This window comes from Amblyomma mixtum, chromosome 4 (assembly GCF_055824585.1).
Source record: "Amblyomma mixtum isolate Tamu chromosome 4, ASM5582458v1, whole genome shotgun sequence".
NCBI classification, from domain to species: domain Eukaryota; kingdom Metazoa; phylum Arthropoda; class Arachnida; order Ixodida; family Ixodidae; genus Amblyomma; species Amblyomma mixtum.
This window is the reverse complement of record NC_143015.1, coordinates 85720487-85738668: the sequence shown is the minus strand read 5'-3', so window position 1 is coordinate 85738668 and position 18182 is coordinate 85720487. Positions and strand designations below refer to the sequence as shown.

The 18182-nt window shown below is 52.3% G+C and overlaps 1 protein-coding gene across 1 annotated transcript in view; it reads right to left on the bottom strand.

The window, feature by feature from the left end:
* Positions 1–2017, bottom strand: part of LOC149347289 (uncharacterized) — an 87640-nt gene extending 85623 nt beyond the window's left edge. Inside the window, exon 1 of the mRNA XM_089586986.1 lies at positions 1889–2017. Within this exon, the coding sequence (XP_089443112.1) occupies positions 1889–2003 (115 nt within the window). The 5' untranslated portion in view covers positions 2004–2017. The remainder of the gene's footprint in view (positions 1–1888) is intronic.
* Between the last annotated feature and the right edge of the window lie 16165 nt (positions 2018–18182).

The following is an 18182-nucleotide window of genomic DNA, read 5'->3' as shown; positions in this document are numbered from 1 at the left end:
ATGACTTCTAAAGAGCGCAGAACGACGACCATTCAAGCCCTGTATTTGATTCGATTGACGTTATCTGTAACACACGTCTATCCAGCCAAAGATAACAGCAGTCCATGCCAAGGAAATCTGCACTGAAAATGTCCACAAAAAAAAACTGACAGGATTGTTACCAGTGGTTAACGCGAGATTCAGCGACAGCTATTAAAGTATTTGTACTTTACGGCCTGTGGTGGCATAGAATATGAGAGCGACCTCACATCTGCGTAGTTTCATGGCACTCTTTTTAGTTTTTTACACACAGTTTTTTTTCCTAAAGGTGTTCTCTCCAGTACACTGTTCTAAAAGCACAGCGCCGCAGATGATTTTCTCCTTCCTCGGGCGGCGCGTTTCTCAGCAACTGTCGCGGATAGACCCTGCTAGATTCCTCCGCTTTCCCGCCATACCCTTCCTCCTCCCTCCACGATAACCACATTCCGCATGGTTACGGTGGCACGCCTTCCCTTCCTCTCGCCATAATCTCCTCCTCTAGCCGTACCCTCCTTCCACAAAAACCTCCTTCTTCTTCTAAGGTAACTATCCCCCGGTTAGTTACCATGGCAACCACATATCAGTTGCACCTTCTCCATAATCGCATTACCGAAAAGATTAATTTGATTAATTTTGCGGTCATAGTGTGCAAAAAGACCTGGAAGGGGGGCGCTGTTGTGGCCCAAGTATGGGCAGCGGTAATGCTATCTCTGTCGCATCTTTGCCCGACGCGGAGGGGGAGGAAATGTGGAAATGTATTTTGTTTGTCAGGCGTAAGTCGGTGCCCTTGCATAAGGAAAGAAACTTTGTCTTTCAAGTTTGGTGACAAATTTAACGCATGCCCACCCAGCCTTTATAGAAATGGGCTATATGTCTCCCCAAAGTAACGCAAACGTTTCGGAATTACGGTTTTATATACATTTGCGAAACGTGCTGTCAGGTTTAAATATTTCGTTCGAATATAAGGCGTCAGAATTTAGACGTTTCTTATTTTTTCAAGGACAATAATAATTTTGTTGTCCATCGCAAGCCATCGGGAGTTCACAAATGTGTTCCATTTTACGCGTAAAAATTCCTTTTCTACCATTGTTGCAGAACAAACACCTGCAGAACCGACTTGAATGGTTTGCAGCGATGCGCTCACGTTTGGCCATAATATTTTTGGCTCCAACCTGCTATGTCACTTAGTCCGAGGGCTTCAGAGCCCGACATATATTGTGGTCACGTTTTCCAACTCCTTCTCTTACCACTGCACAATATTGGAAGCTATCAATTTAGTAGTGAGGATTGATATCTAACAAGCAGTGACACCGGGCTGCTTCGGCAGTGATGCCGGGCAACACAAAGGCATATAAAGAAGCAGAGGAATAATGCGAACAATAAACTCCCATAAATTTCAGTGCCACGTCTCGAAATCGATGCCTCTTCGATTTCAGTCTTCGAATAGTGCGGATTTCTCGAAAAGTGGTGCAGTTGCTCTTTATGGTAAATTAAGCGTCCTTACAGTTTTTTCGGGCGAGACCCAAGAGATTCTGTCCGACGGTTAGGGGAATGAATGGGGGTTTAGGCTAAAGCCTTCTCCCCCGTCCGTTTTCTCGGGTGCGGGTAAAAGTTATTTCTCTCTCTCGTGCGAATCGCTCTTCACCGCGGATCATCGCCTCTTGGATCCCAAAATGAAGCGCAGTTGCTCCATGCTTTACCTGCAGCCTATATAGATTTGAATCCTTCAATAGCGCGGAGTTCTCTGAAGGGGGTGCAGTTGCCTATTATGGTGAATTTAGCGCCCCCGTAGCTTTTCGTGCGCATCACTCTTCACCGCGAATCATCGCCTCTTAGATCACACAACGACTGTGCGGGCAGTGGAACTCACCGAAGCCTGCTTGGCTGGCGAGCAGTTCGTCGCTGACCACTGCAGCACTGGCCGCGATCACAGGAAAGCGGGTGGAAAGGCGCCTCACGAAGTGGCCGAGGCCAAGGCAGGCCATCTCGCCCGTACGCCAGGGGAGACTCTAACTGCCGACAGCACGACCACGCTATGAACGAATCAAAGAGCTGCGCGCTGCCGCGATGCGGTACAGAGCGCAGTGTGGGACACATATTTCCCGTCCCCGGCGCAGCTGTTAGAAACTCTTCGTTGTTTGATCTGTATCACCCTTTGTTTCTCTATACAGGCAACATCTGGTCTAAATTTTCTGCAAAGCAGACTATAGATAATCATGGTCATAAACTTTGAGCAGCCTTTTATCTATAGACTATGAACTGGCAAAGAGAACTATCCATTGAATGGGAAATAGTCTATAAGAAGTCTATCTATAGACTATTTTTATATTTAATGAACCCTAACAACACCTTAAAGGTATTATCCAGCAATACTGTATGCCTAGTTGAATGTAAAAAAACTCACAAAACATGTCGCAAGCGCTATTTTGTTCCCGATTCGGCCATCAGCATGAATGGGAGCGTCGCCCGCATCTGGTTTTAATGCCTGCTTGCTATTCCCATCTACTTTTCTTTTGTATCCAAAATTATTTGAGGCAACCGTCCAGTAAAATAGGTCGCCAAACGTTTGCTCGCACTGGCGTTACGGTGGGTAGTAAAATCGCTTCAATAATGCGTGCTGCTGTTATGACTTCTTTTCTCTAGTGGAGTGTTGCTTATTTTTGCGGTCCTTTTTAGGGACGTTTCTAAGACCTGGATTCCAAATTTTTTTGCCCGTATGGACGGGTGTTCCATATTGGCGCGTGATCATGGGAGCGCGCCGACGATGAAGACGAAGTGTGCGTCTGTCGGTGCACGAAGACGAAGTGTGTGTGTGTGGTTCGGACAGCCATCTTGTGAGTTCTCTGCTGTGAGCTGAACTTCGCTGAAACTGTGGTCTGTGCCGGTCCTGTCCTCGTTACATTTTTGGTGGAGGTGCTGGGTACTTTCCAACATCTACGTGCCCCGAAGGCTGTCTATGAACACGGATTTGACTCCGGTTCATCGCAATGCGAGCCGCCGACTCCAAGGTCAGTCACCGTTCGGCCCGTTATCCCCTAAGACCAGGGCTCCAGCCGCGACGCGCAGGACTGACCCGGCACCTATGGCTAACAACGGAGACGCGGCAGCTATGGCTGACAACGGAAACTCAGCTGCTCATTTCCTGGTCCTCCAGCCGCGAACGCCGCCGACATTCCATGGCGAAGTGTTTGAGGACGCGGAGGACTGGCTTGACCAGTTCGAGCGCGTTGCCAGGTACAACGGCTGGGATGCGGAGCGGAAGCTGCACAATGTTTACTTCGCTCTTGACGACTCGGCGCGGACGTGGTACGAGAACCACGAGACAACGTTTCCTTCTTGGGAACGGTTCCGTAGCCAGTTGCTGGCGACCTACGTCAACACCGACCGTCGGGAACGAGCTGAGTCGGCACTGCAGTCAAGGAACCAGCGACCCAATGAGAGCGTCGCAATGCATTATGAGGACATGACACGACTGTTCAGAAGGGCGGATCCAAACATGGCCGAGGACAAGAAAGTGCGCCACCTGATGCGCGGCATAAAAGAAGAACTGTTCGCTGGGCTTGTGCGAAACCCACCTAACACCACTTCGGAGTTTCTATCGGAGGCCACTACCGTCGAAAAGACCCTGCAACAACGCGCCCGCTACTACAATCGCGCCGTGAACACCGTATCTACTGCCGACTTTGCGCCAGCCGCCAGCGACTCTGCTGACACCCTGCGGGAGCTGTTCCGATCTATCGTCAAAGAAGAGCTGCACAAAATGCACCTCTCTGCCCAGTCGCAGCCGCAGTGTCCGTCGTTAGCACAAATTATCCGAGAGGAAGTGCAGCAGGCGGTCCCTGAACCTGTTGCCCCTGCTGTCCTTACACCGACGCCCCCGCGCCAGACGTACGCGTCGGTACTCCGGCAGAACTGCGACCTCACCCCTTGGAGCGTACGCCCACCTGCTTTCCAGCCGCGGTCCCCGCCTGTCCCTGTGTTGGCCGAAGCGAGTCTGCGGAAGACGGACTTGTGACGGGCACCTGACCAGCGGACCCTTTGTTACCACTGCGGTGAGGCTGGCCATATCTTGCGGAGCTGCCCTTATCGCCGAGCTGGAAATCGTGGATTTCATCCGCGAGTCCCCTCTCCGCTCAATGGCGAACGGCCCCGCGAAATTGAGGAACACCTGTCAACGCGCCGGGATCACACTGATTTCCCTCGCCCTGACTACCGCCCACCAACCTCTACCCGCTATCGTTCGCCGAGTCCCCGTCCTTCGACAAGCCGTTTCAGCCGCTCACCGAGTCCTTGCCGGGGAAACTAGACCCAGCGGCCTGCGGAGGTAAGGCCGCTGACGAGCGAACAGCCGAACATCCTCCATCGCGTTCCCGACCAGACGACGACTATCAAACGAGGACACGTGACGATCACAAATGATGTGCAGCTTCAGACTTACCGGTCGATATCGACGATTTAGCAATTACGGCATTAGTTAATACGGGAGCGGACTATTCGGTCATGAGCAACGAGCTAGCAAAGGAACTGAGGAAAGTTTTAACCGCGTGGACTGGGCCTCAGATTCGCACAGCTGGTGGCCACCTAATCACCCCTGTTGGCCGGTGTACGGGAAGAGTTACAATCGACGGATTTGTTTACGTTTGTGACTTTGTTGTTCTACCTCACTGTTCGCGCGATGTCATTCTCGGCCTGGACTTTTTACAGGCTAACGGCGCCGTTATCAATTTAAAAGAGCCGCACGTGACGTTTTCGCCGACGCAAGCAATTGAAACAGCCGACCCAGACGACTCCAGGATGCCCGCCCTGCGTATTGCTGCTGATGACGTGACGGTGCCACCGCGGTGCAGCATGATGGTCCCCGTGCACAGTGACTCGCCCGGTGATCGAGACGTTATGGCAGAGAGAAACGGCAGCCTTCTACTCGAGAAAGGAATCTGCGCTGCAAGAGGGCTTGTTCGCTTACGGGATCGCTCTGCGACACTCTTGATCACCAACTTCGGAACCGAGTTCCAGCCCATTGCGAAAGGAACGGCCGTCGCATACGTTACCGACTTCGTTGAGCACGCAGAAATATGTGCTCTGGAGTTACCGTCGCCGGACGGACGCGACGCAGCAGCCGTTCTGTCTACCGTGGACATTCATCCCGGCTTGTCGGTGGGTCAGAAGCAGCGCTTGTTAGAGCTCCTTCACGATTTCGCAGAGTGCTTCGCCACGACATCAAAGGTAGGGCGCACCCCGGTAGCCAAACACCGCATCATCGTCAACGAGGAGCCTAGCCCCATATCCCAACACCCGTACAGAGTGTCACCGATGGAACGGGAGGCTATACGATCTCAAGTGCAAGAAATGCTTGCAGACGACGTAGTCCAGGCGTCCACGAGCCCCTGGGCTTCGCCTGTGGTATTGGTGAAGAAAAAAGATAACACCTTGCGATTCTGCGTCGATTATCGGAAGTTGAATCGTGTCACGAAACGTGACGTTTACCCTCTTTCACGTATCGACGACGCCTTGGATCGGCTGCGTGACGCTAAATATTTTTCTTCACTCGACCTTAAGAATGGCTACTGGCAGATCGAAGTGGACGAAAGGGACAGAGTGAAGACAGCGTTCGTGACACCTGACGGCCTTTATCAATTCAAAGTGCGGCCCTTTGCACTCTGTTCTGCGCCAGCAACCTTCCAACGCATGATGGACACCGTTCTTTCTGGGCTGAAATAGCAGACATGCCTAGTGTACCTTAATGATGTTGTCATTTTTGCTCCTAGCTTCGAGGAACATCTCAACCGGCTGCGAACGGTGTTACAGGCGCTCCGTTCGGCACAATTGACGATAAAGCCACAAAAGTGTCACTTCGGTTTCGAAGAAGTCAGTTTTCTTGGTCACGTGATAAGCGCTGACGGAGTCCGACCTGACCCGGAGAAGACTGCCGCTGTGGCACAGTTCCCGCGCCCAACCGACAAAAAGTCCGTTCGTAGGTTTCTGGGCATCTGTGCCTATTACAGACGTTTCGTTGAAAACTTTTCCACAATTGCCGAGCCCCTTACAATGCTTACTAGAGACAATGTATCTTTTGTGTGGCATGATGATCAGGTAGCTGCCTACAACGAGCTACGCAGCCGCCTCAGCAGTCAGCCGCAGCAGCAGTCCAGCAATATGTGAGGACCTGCCGTGACTGCCAGCGACGAAAGACACCACCAGTTAAACCCGCAGGGCTTCTCCAGCCCATCCCACCGCCTACAACACCTTTCCAACAAGTGGGCATGGACTTGCTGGGCCCATTCCCATTGTCTTCCTCTGGGAACAAATGGATGGTTGTGGTGATGGACTACTTAACGCTGTACGCCGAGACACAGGTGCTCCCCCAAGCTAGTGCTGCAGAAGTGGCTCAGTTGTTTATGACATCCATCGTCTTGCGTCACGGTGCTCCATCAGTCGTCATCACGGACCGTGGAGCCGCCTTTACGGCGGCATTAATGCAATCCCTCTTCGAACTTACCCACACCAGTCACCGGAAGACAACAGCCTATCATCCCCAAACAAACGGCTTGACTGAACGCCTCAACCGGACGCTTGCAGATATGCTTGCTATGTATGTCGACGTTGAGCATCGCACGTGGGACGAAGTTCTTCCTTATGCAACCTTCGCCTACAATACGGCAGAACAGGAGACTACCCGTCTTACACCTTTCCAGCTGATCTACGGACGGTGTGTCACTACCATGCTGGATGCTATGCTACCCGCTGCTCACAACGACGGAGACATCGGCCGCTACGCTGACGTTGACGCATTCGTCCAGCGGGCTGAAGAAGCCCGCCAAGTCGCAAGGTGCCGGATTCGACATCAGCAACAAATCGACGCTGGTCGCTACAACCTCCGACACCGATACGTTCGGTACGAGCCCAGCGATTCTGTGTGGGTATGGACACCTGTGCGCCGCCGCGGACTCTCCGAAAAGCTCCTCCGACGCTTCTTCGGTCCGTACGAGGTGATTCGTCGTGTCAGTGATGTCACATACGAAGTTGTTCCGCGGGACACAACCTCCTTACCACGTCTGCGCCATCCGACCGAGACTGTCCACGTGGTGCGCATGAAGCCCTACCATGACAGGCTGCAACCCGCCGCTTTACCAGCTTAACAGCTCTCTGTGTTCTCTACCCTCCACCATCTATACCGAACATTACCTTTGCCGTCCGTGTTCGTTTCCGGCGTCGGGCCGCCGCTTTGATGGAGGAGGTAATGGCGCGTGCTCATGGGAGCGCGCCGATGATGAAGACGAAGTGTGCGTGTGTCGGTGGACGAAGACGAAGTGTGCGTGTGTCGGTGGACGAAGACGAAGTGTGTGCATGTGGTTCGGACAGCCATCTTGTGAGTTCTCTGCTTTGAGCTGAACTTCGCTGAAACTGTGGTCTGTGCCGGTCCTGTCCTCCTTACAATATAGAGGCAAAGTAATGAAATATGGCCCTCGTAGCACCCGCACACGGGCTTTCTTTAAGCGTGGAATTCAAAAAAGGCCAAGCGCTATCATTACTGCATTGCATCCGTTTACTATTCGCGAATCGCGAAAACGGCAAAAATAAAAAGACTTTGATCAAAGTTTCGTTCACGAGAACGTTAAATTTGTAAATTCGCTACAAAAAGACAAATTCCTGACTTAGCAAAAAAAATTAGGAGGTGGTCTAATATGGCAAAGCGTGGCTTATCGTGTAATAGCGCAAGTTACGGTGGGCACTTAAAGTCCTTATGTGCTAAAGGCAATCGACCTAAAGGCCTTTACCATAAAGGCATTAACCCATATGGTATTCAGTGTAAAAGCCTTCATCCTAAATACATTTGCACTGAAGGCATTTATCTTGAAAGATTTGCCCCAGGTGGAGGCATGCGCGCATATACACACAACATTAACGGCACAACTTCTCTCTCAGCCTTTCGCCGAGGCTCACACCGCCATTGGTTAGTCGAGGAAATATTTTTCCAAAGGGTTCGAGTTACTTCTTTTCGACCCGTATGTATCAGCAGCGCGAACACAACACAGGAAGAAGAGGGAGAAGATCTTCTCCGTTTTCTCCTTCTTCTTCCTGTGTTGTGTTCGCGCTGCTGATACCTATGGATCGCAACCAACTAGCCCGGCAGATGATGTTTTCGACCCGGCGCCACCGCGAGCGGGCGAAGTAGACAGGACATCACTCAGAACGCTCAATGTTGCGCGGTCTCCGTCGCCGGTGAGTGAAATTTTCCCCAATGTTCTCGAATCGTCTACGGCGCGTTAGCAAGATTGCTTACACATAGACGGCTGGCGTCGCACCCAGGTGCGAAGCCAGGTTTTTTTTGTTTTTTTTACCACAGCCAAGATTCAGAATGATGCGCGGCCGTTTTGCGTTTGTCAGGTCGGTTGGAGTCGCCGAGTTGAGCCGCGTACTCTGCCGCTTTCAGGCTAAGCTCCGCAAGTCCAGCTTTAAGCATTTTATAGTGTTTCTGGAGTCACCAGTAGCGAACGAGGCTGAGACGGGCTTCGCGGAGGTGCAGAAGGTGGTTATCCACGTCTGTGACCGCCTCTGAGAGCTGGATCTAAGTTTCATGCGAGCGAAGGCGTCCCAGCAGCTGTTGGGACCATGCTGGGTAGCCTTGCTCGGAAATGGGTGTATTATCCAGCCTGTCAAAATTATGCGTGAATTTCGTCCAATCTGAGATACGGGTTTGTGTCGTGGGTTGCTAGAGGTGGCGTGTGCGTAGTGTAGTGTTAAGGATGCAGTGGTCGCTGCCGAGGGCCTCCTCGGTGTTGAGCCAGTCTGCGTGTCGTATGTTGAGAGTGAAGGTTAGGTCCGGACACGCATTCCGTGTGACAGAATTTGCTAGCCGGGTTCGGTGGACGGGGTCCGTGTGGACGGTGAGGCCAATTGTGGCCGCAAGCTCCGGCAGCTTACCTCCGCGCGACTCCTCCTTGCGATACCGCCATAGTTGACTGAGCACGTTAAAGTCGCCCACAATCAGCAGGGTATCGCGACCCGCTACTTTTAGCGGGCGCCTAAAGAGTTCCGCACAAGTCACTCGCTTAAGTTTGGGAGCGCAGTACACGTTGGGTATATGCAACGGTGGGTCCCTCCGGCGGAGTGATATGAGAGTCACCATTACAAAAAAATACTCCTGAAGGTCTAGATCCACTAAGTTGGCTGTGTAGGATTTGTGAACGAGAAGACAGGACGCGGGATTCTGCTGGAACGTCGTGTACTTTGAAAGTGTGGCGCCCAGGCGTGGCTCCTGGAGGGCAACCACGGCTGGTAGGGACTGCAATGTTTCAATGTAGAGACGTAAATTAGCCCGCTTAGTGCGGTCCGTAAAGCCTGTACAGTTCCACTGTGTTATTCAAGTTCACATGACCGAATTGGAGATTGCGGAACGCCTTTGATTAAGGTGTCGCGCCATGATTGAATATTTTTAGGGGGAACGAGGAGGGAGTGGTTACTCCAGAGCCAGGTACTTGCGCTATCAAGAGGTTAGTGACGGAAGGAGCGGGGCAGCTGTCCTCATTGTCCGAATCAATGATCAGACGGTTGAATTTTGAAGGACGGGATACGTCCTAATGGGCCCCGTCCGACAGAGGAGGCGGGGGTTGTTCGTGATGTGTTTTGAGACAACAGCTGGGACGGCAATATATATGACCTTGGTGAAGGTCTGGTTCACGGCGGTCTCAATCATAGATCGCAATGTAGAGGTTAAGCGCTCCTTCATAGCGCTGACGGCTGTCACGAGGGCAGGCGAAAGCTTTGTGTCGCTCTCCACTGCGTCCTAGTTCTGGGGGTTCGGAGCGGCGGACGCCAATTTCGACTCTAAATTTTGAATTTTTTTAGCAAAAGCTCATTATGTGCCCGGAGCACGTTGATCTGTTTTTTGTTTTCCGCGTCGAGCGCAGAGGAGGTTAGTGGAGAGGAGTGTGGATGGGAGGAGGGGATGCGATCTCAGCCCAGCTACTCACCTGTTGCTTGCCGTGTTGGGGCGCTGATTTTAGTGCCCAATCGCCGGCTGTGCCATCTCTCTTGGGGGCCGGGTAGCAGCGAGCGTCCCTGCCGCTGGAAGGTGGCGGTGGGGGCGTCGCCTTCTTCCCGGGCGCTGACTTCACCGACGATGGAGAAGCGAACGACGTTTTTGGGTCGGTGCCGTGAGCACCACGCGGCGTTCCCGCACTGGCACTTGAAGTTGGGTAACTTGGCGGCTTGCCAGGGCACCGGTTTGGTGGAAGCTCTGGGCGTTTAGCCTTGGGGCCGGACACCTTGAGCTGGCGGAATTTTCCCATGCTGTCGCGGGAGTTGGTAGCGTGGGCTTGCCCACAGACTGCACAGGACGGAGTGCATTGATGGGGTGTCTTCACCCCGTTGACGGTCAGCGCTGTTAGACCACACAGCACGCACTTTTATTGCGGGCAGGAGCATGTGTCCGCCCGGTTGCCCACAGTGGCACAGTGCACGCAGGCCGGTGGGATTTCTTTTTTTTTTACGGCCGCACAAGGGTCACCTCTTAATTGTAGTGACCATATCGCGGCACCACTTTTCCGACAATGGTGAGCGCCTCAACGTTTGATTTGCCAAGCTTGTGGATATCAGCAAGCTGTCCAGCACGCCGCTGGATCTTGCTTTGGAGGGACTCACTGGTCTCGTACTTGGTCACGGTGATGACGCCGCGGCCCACGTCACCAGTGAGTTTCAACTGGCCGTACATGGAGAGCCGGCCCTTCGATGATGTTAGTTCAAAGTCCCGCAGAAGCTTGTCTGCCACGTGCGGCTCTCCGGTGCCTGCGACGATCAGGTTTTGCTTCCATATGGGGAGCAGGCTGAGTGATGCTGCGGCCTTGGCTCCCAGGTAGGCCGCGAATGCTGCTCCCAGCTCGCCATGTTGGTACACATTCTTGAGACCGACGGTCACCCAGGGCTTCAGGATAATGACGATGCCTTCTGGATAAAGCCGCGTAAGCAGCGTTTTGCCGTGTTGAGAGTCCTGCCGATGTGGCGTCCGTTTTCTTGAAATTAGCGTTCTGCTTGCGGCAGCGGCGTTCGACGGGCTTGAAAAGCCAGCAGGAAAACTTACAGGAACCTCATACGAGGCCACGACGTCCGGGCCATAGCCACGTTGCACTAAATTTTGAGAAGCCATCTTGCCGCGGGTAGGCGCCTCGCCCACAGCCGGGCGCCAGCGTAGTCGTCAGGCCTAGGCCTGACGAGTACGCTGGCACGATACGCAAGTGAGGATCCGCCCTAAAAGGTCTAAATATAGTCGCACCTGGGTGCGAGTGGTATCCTCATGTAGCTGTCAACTTCACCAAGACAGACACAGCTGTCTTGATGGGATTCCGATCGGAATTCCGTGGCTCCATCCAAAAGTTGGAGGAGCCGATGCGCTTCACGTCCTCTCACTGCGCGCGCTCACTGCGCCCCCCCCCCCCCCCCCAGGTAGGATAGCAGGGGCAGGTCCATACCATGTGGTCGATGACCGAAGATTTCTCCGCGCAGTGCGGACAGCTGACGGAGAAAGAAGGGTCGAAGTGTTTGAGAGCTGCTAGGCACAGCAAAGTATTGGTATACAGGCGAAGCAGAAGCCGCTCCTCCGCCTTTGAGAGACCTTCCAGATGGGTTTAGACGAGCGGACCGGATCGCGGATGGTCCGGGCGCGTCAGCGTGGTACGCGTGCCACGTGACTTGAACGTCACTGCTCTGAGCGACCTTGAGCGGGCGGCGCGCACTTTTCCGGGCCCGGACCGCGGACCGAATGAAAAAGGCGAGCGCCTTTTCCAGTCCGAGGGCTTGGCGGCGGACCGAGATTGTTTTTGCTCTTTTTGCTTCTAGGTGCGCGCGTCTGGCTAGCTGTCAATGAATACGGCTTTGATCCGTGCTGGCGCCTTTCGTTTTGGCGGACTTTTCGCCGCATTTGCAGCTCGAGTGTGGCGTTGTGTGTCCTCCTTTTCGTGTTTCGCTCACTGCGTTGTTCAGTCCTTGTATGCTCCACTGCGTCATACTGTGTATTTGAGCGTGTGCGTAAATTCCCGCTTTTGCTAATTTGAGCGAATCTGCAAAGAAGGGCCTCCGTGAGCCAGTATCTCGTAAAACTGCCCTGGACTCAGCCGCAGCAAGCGGTTGGACTCTCCGGGTCGCAATCAAGTAGGTCCTCGTACAGCAGTCCTACATGCCCAAACACTTTTTTTCCAACCATGACTTTGCCCAGCACAACCATTTTTAGCCGCGAAAGCTTCCTTCTCGCCCTCAGACGCTTTAATGACTACCGGCAGTGCGGCGAAACAAAGTTTTCGCTCGGCGTTCATGTTGAAGCTCTCGGCAGCTGAGTTTTCGAAGCCACGTTAACAACTCCAGCCCGCTGTGGGCGAGAATACGCGCGGATTGTCCGCTACGTTCATGTGAATGCCCGACGTCCGGTCCGACTCCCGGATGCTTGGTCTCGTGTCAAGATAACTGCGCTGACGCAAACGGACCATCCGCGATCCGGTCCGCTTGTCTGAACTCGTCTTTACACGGGCGCGGATAAACACCATGGCCACATTAATAGAGTAAAACATTCTTTGAAAGAGTAAAGTGGAGTGAATTTGAGTACCAGATCGTCGGGGTCGGAGGGGATTGTCCGGTGAGAGAGTACGCGTGCGGAGGCGTCAGCTGCCTCATTTCCCTTAAGACCCATGTGAGCAGGAGCCAAAACGATGCGCCGGTGAACGGGGTCTTCGATGTAGACGCTTTTTTGGAGAAAACGGTAGGCTAGGTACGGTACCCGGCCCTGCTAGACGTTCCGACAGGCCCCTCGCGAGTCGTAAATAATTCTTTTAGAACTAGGATCAGATGCAGCCAACGCAATGGCGACCTTCTCCGCAGGTGTTTTGTCAAGGGCTCGGAAAGTAAGGCCGGTCACTGTTTTGGACTGGTGGACGACTGCGGTGGTGTACTACTGCCCATGGTGGGGTCCAGAGGCATCCACGTAGAATACGCCGGGTTTCGATCCATAGTGGCGGGCCAGGGCTTAAGCCCGCGCCAGGCGCCGACCGTTGTGGTCCTCACGGTTCATGTTTGAGGGAAGAGGGCGCACTCAGAGGCCGCATCTACACTTGGATGGAATACGTTCGCGCTCTTCCTTGAGTGTGGTGTGTTAGCTGTGTAGTCTGGCGAGAAGGCGGCGACACGGCGATGTGTTCTAGACTTCTGTATTGGTTGGTCAAGTGGCGTTCCCGGAGGTCCCGAAATGTGTTCACAGTGCCCAGTCCCAGCAGACGCTTGAAGGAGGTGTTCGCGGGGAGCTCCAAAGCCCGCTTAATAATTCTGCGGAGCATGACTTCGACTGCATCCTCGTCTTGCTACCGCAGGTGGAAGCCCGGAGTCGAATATAGAATTCGACTGGTTAAAAATGCATGCGCCAGCCGCAAGGCGTCCTTCCACCGTAACCCCCGCACTTGTTAGAAACCCGACGGACCAAGCGGCCCACCTGGTCCCCCACCTGACGGAGTTTGGCTAATGTTGTTTCTGACCGTCTGTCTTGATGAAAGAGCCCCAGTACCCGGACTTCGATATTTTCATAGATTCCACCTGTCTCAAGACACAATGAAATTTTTCTTGTGCACTTTGGTGAGGGGCGTCTGTGCACAAATTCTGACCTTTGGGACTTTTCAGCATAACGGTCCACTATGGCCGCCGCATTCTGCAAGTTGGCCTCAGTGTCTCCGAGGGAACCCTGTGTAGGCCCACAGGATGCTGTCATCGGCGTACAGCGCATGCTGCACACCAGCGACAGCACCCAGCTGGGCCGGTAGGTGCGTCATAGCCAGATTAAATAAAAGAGGGGAGAGCGCCGCGCCCTATGGTGTACCCCTGCTTCCTAAATGAAAAGGGCCATGTTCCGTGTCCTGGATTCGAATGTAAGATGGTATATCGGTCAGAAGTTGTCGAATATATTGAAAGGCGTTTTTGCCGTGGCAAAAACATTGTGTCTGCGAAAAGGTGTTTGGATTTCATGAACTAGAACCTATCGCGTACCATCGTCTCCATGATTTTGCCCACACATGAAGTAAGACAGATGGGGCAGAGGTTGTTCGTGTTGATTACCTTGCCAGCTTTCGGAATGATGGTGACCAGGGCGGTCTTCCTGTCGATGGGGAGTGGCACTTCCTCAAGCCCGATTCAGCTAATGTAACTGAGAAAATACATTTATGCCGGGTCGGGGAGGTTGGCTAACAATTTGACTGTAATTTTGTCCCGACCCGGAGCGGTGCCACGTTTCACTTTTGCCAGGGCCGCCCTCAGATCATGGAGCTGGAACGTTTGATCGAGGTCAAAGTTCTCAGAGCCTGCATAAAAGTGCGCTGGCCCGCAGCGGTCCTGGGTGGGCCACAAGTACTGGTCCAGGATCTTGTGGGCCATGGCGAAAGTACATATAAACAGCGCTAAACGACAGGACGAGATAGAGGAGTAGACAAACACGGCGCTGAACTTACAGCTGAATTTATTGGAAGGAAAAAGTTTCAATATATACATACAAAAACGGGCACACGTGCGCACAGTCATACATCAATGTGGAGATAAAATCAACAAGCCACGATGGTCACACGTGTTGTACCTGCCTTCAAGCTACCCTTTGTGCAGCAATGTCATTTCTTTCTTTGACAAAGCTAAAGAAGTATTACTAACGCAACCTTTTGATTTTCTAGTGATATGGAATGCTTCGGCGACTTCTCTTGTAATCTTGTCAGTATGAAAAAATAACAATTCTGTATCGTCAAAGAACGGCACGCATTTACATACACTGCAATGACTTGCCAAGTTAGTATCTTTTTTCTGCAACGAATTGGCATGCTCCATAAGCCTAACATTAATGCATCGTCCTGTCTGGCCTATGTAAGTGCGACCACATGATAATGAAATCTGGTAAACTACCCCCATCTTGCAATTAACGGACTTGTTCACATGGTTCACTTTGCAGACAGACTTACGTTTGGCACCTTCCTGCTTTCTCTGAACTGCTGCTCCTAACCTACCCAGTTTATTAGGAGCAGAAAAAACCACCCTCACGCCATACTTGGCCCCTACTCTTTTAAAACGATGTGACAACGCGTGCACATAAGGCATGACAACTATATTCTTCCCCTCAGCATTTTCTTTAGGCTGACCCGAACATTTTAGTGTTCTAAGAACCTTATCTGCACCAGCCACTAGTACGGAAACAGGGTACCCAGCCTCCCTACATCTCTGGGCTTGGACTGCAAGACTAGCAGACATTTGATGTATACAAGATTATTTGACGGCCATACCAATACATCCTGTCACAAATCCGAATTTCACAAGCTTGAAATGGAAAGACGCGTAATTAACAAGAGGCTTTTCACTCCTGTGAGCATATCGCCAGCATACATGGTTCGGCAAGAAGGACAAGCTCAGATCTAGGAACTGCAAGGCGTTCCTTTGAGGGATCTCATGCGTAAACCGCAGTCCGGACCAATCCTGTGAAAAAACATCAAGTACCTCAGACACACACTCAGTACCCAAAGACCTAACTAGAACCAGGAAGTCATCCACATACCGAAAAATTCTAATGCACTTTCCATTTAAGTTACTTTCTATTGCTCTGTCAACATAACTGAGAAAAATGCTGCTAAGAATTGGCGCAATTTTGGCTCCAATACACACTCCCGACTTTTGCTTAAAAACTTTACCTTCCCACGTTACATAGGTATTCTCTAAATAAAAGGATAAAAGTTCCAGGTAGGACCCAACGGTAATGCCACAATCATTTTGAAATACGCACTCATCATTCTGTTCTGAGATGTAATTCTGAACACATTCCAAAGTTGATTATGTGGGCCAACTGAGGTGTGTGGCCCTCGAACCTATGTATTGCTCTTTGGAGGTGTTTTTGAGTTTCCGTGCGTGTTTCGTGTTGCCGCGCGGCCGTGTTGCATCGTTCCACCCAGTTGGAGTCGGCAAATTGATCCGCATACTGCACTGCACGTTGAGTGAGCTGGGCGATACAAGCTTCAAGGTTACAGTTGTGCTTTTGCTGGCGCACCGACGGATGAGGCAATGCCGGGCCTCCCAGAGGTTGAGCAGGTGACTGTCTACATCCGAGCCCGCCTCTGAGAGCTGAAATTGAGTTTCGGAGGAGCGAAGGCCAGAGACCAGTTGTTGTGACCAAGACTGATAGCCTTGCTCATGTATGGGTGTGGCAGTGTTATAATTTTGCCTGAACTTGGTCCAGTCTGGGAGTCGGGGTTGTGTTGTTGGTCGCGCGATAGGATGGATCCTAATTATAGTGTTCAGGAGGCAGTGATCGCTGCCATGGGTTTCCTCGGTGTTGACCCAGTATGCATACTGAATGTTGCGGGGGAAGGTCAAGTCCGGAAATGTATCCCTAGTCACCGAGTTGCCTATACGAATTGGGTGGACTGGGTCAGTGTGGGGAGGGCGGCCCACTGTTGACGCAACTTGCGGCCCCGCTTCTCTTCACAGCAGTGACCCCACTTCTGAGCGGCAGGGTTGAAATCGCCCGCAGTCCGGGGGGGGGGGGGTCCAGACCCGTAACTCTCAGCGCGCGGCTAAAGAAGGCCGCGAATGATACATGTTGTAATTTCGGATTGCAGTATATATTGAGTATGTGTAACGGTGGGTCCTGCTTGCAGAGTTGGAGGAGGGCCACCATTACATAAGAGTATTCAAGTTGCATCTCTAAGTTGACCTGGTTGGCTGCGTAATTTCTATGCACGCATAGATTTGACGAGGGGTCCTGCTGGAATGTCGTATAATTTGTTAGTGTGGCGCCTTTCCCTGACTTTTGGATTGTGGTGATAGACCACAATCAAAAAGTAGCTGTTCCACACTGCCGCACAGTGACCTGCTCTAATTCCTTCCTCCCTAAAACATGTCGTGACTGGAATAATCTTTCACCCACAGCCACCTGTGTTAGCGACACTGCGCGTTTTAAAAGCAAATTACTCGCACTGTTAGAATCAGACCAATTGTGATATGTTGTTTACTCATATATAGACTACATAAGGTTTCTTTTTTTGTAATCCTTTTATTTATTTCTTTTTGCTCCTGTACTTTTGTTCTCAATGTTTTCGTCCTATGTCTCTAGGATCTTTCAATATTGTTCGTATATATAGCCCTGTTTTTGATCTATGTATTGTTTTCTTCACTGTCCCACCCCCTCTGTAATGCGAAAGCCCTGAGGGTAAAATAAATGAAATGAAATGAAATGAAACCACGGCTGGTAAACGCTTCAAGGTTGAAAGGAAACGCCGGAGGTCGGCCCGCTTGGAACGGGACCGGAACCCCCGACAGTTCCATTCAGTATTCGTAAGGGGGAAGCCGAATTGGAATGGAGGGAGCGCCTACACCGAGGGTGTCCCGCCATGCTCAGGTTTAGAGGTGAGAGGTGGAAGTGAGTCTGCCCCCGAGGTAGATTCCAGGGGCTGAAGGTGAGCACCTAGAAGGGGCAGCTGTCTTCGTCATCTTCGAGGCCATTGACTCGGCGGGACAATTTGGAGGGCCGACCAGATACGTCCTTAAGAGCACCGGCTCCGCGAGAAAGGCACGGGTTAGTCGCAACATGCTGAGCGATCATAGAGGGGATAGCCTCCATGACTCGAGTGATGAGGCATTCCATCGCTGTCTCCAACAGGGTGTTAAGTTTGGCATTTAGACGGGCTTCGAGTTCGGCGTCTCTAAGGCTTCAATTTTGGCAAGTAGCATCACGCTTGTTGCCCGGAGAGAAGCTACAAGATTGTGGAGCTCAGCGTACGCCGCCGAGCGCGGGTTAGGGGAGAAGGGGTGGCAGGAGGAGGCAACCCTGCTCGCATCGCTCATCTGTTGGCCATTTTTGACGGCGTTGGCCCAGGAACCGGCCGCGCCATTCTTGTTTTAGGAGCGGGCTTGCTTTTCGTGGCCGCCGTGTGAGGGCGCTGATGTCATTTGCCCGCTCTTGACGTCATTCCCCCTGGTAGGCGTCAGTCGCGTTAAGCAGGTGGCGTCGCCACAATCTGTTGACGCGGCGTCGCGCCCAATCCTATGTGCTGCTTGGTAACTACTTTGTAGCGAAAGCTACATTGGCCACGAAATTTCGATTTCGCTGTGGCAGTGCTCCGAGGAGGCACAGAGACCGACCTGGAGCCGTTGCCTAGCATTCGCAGCCG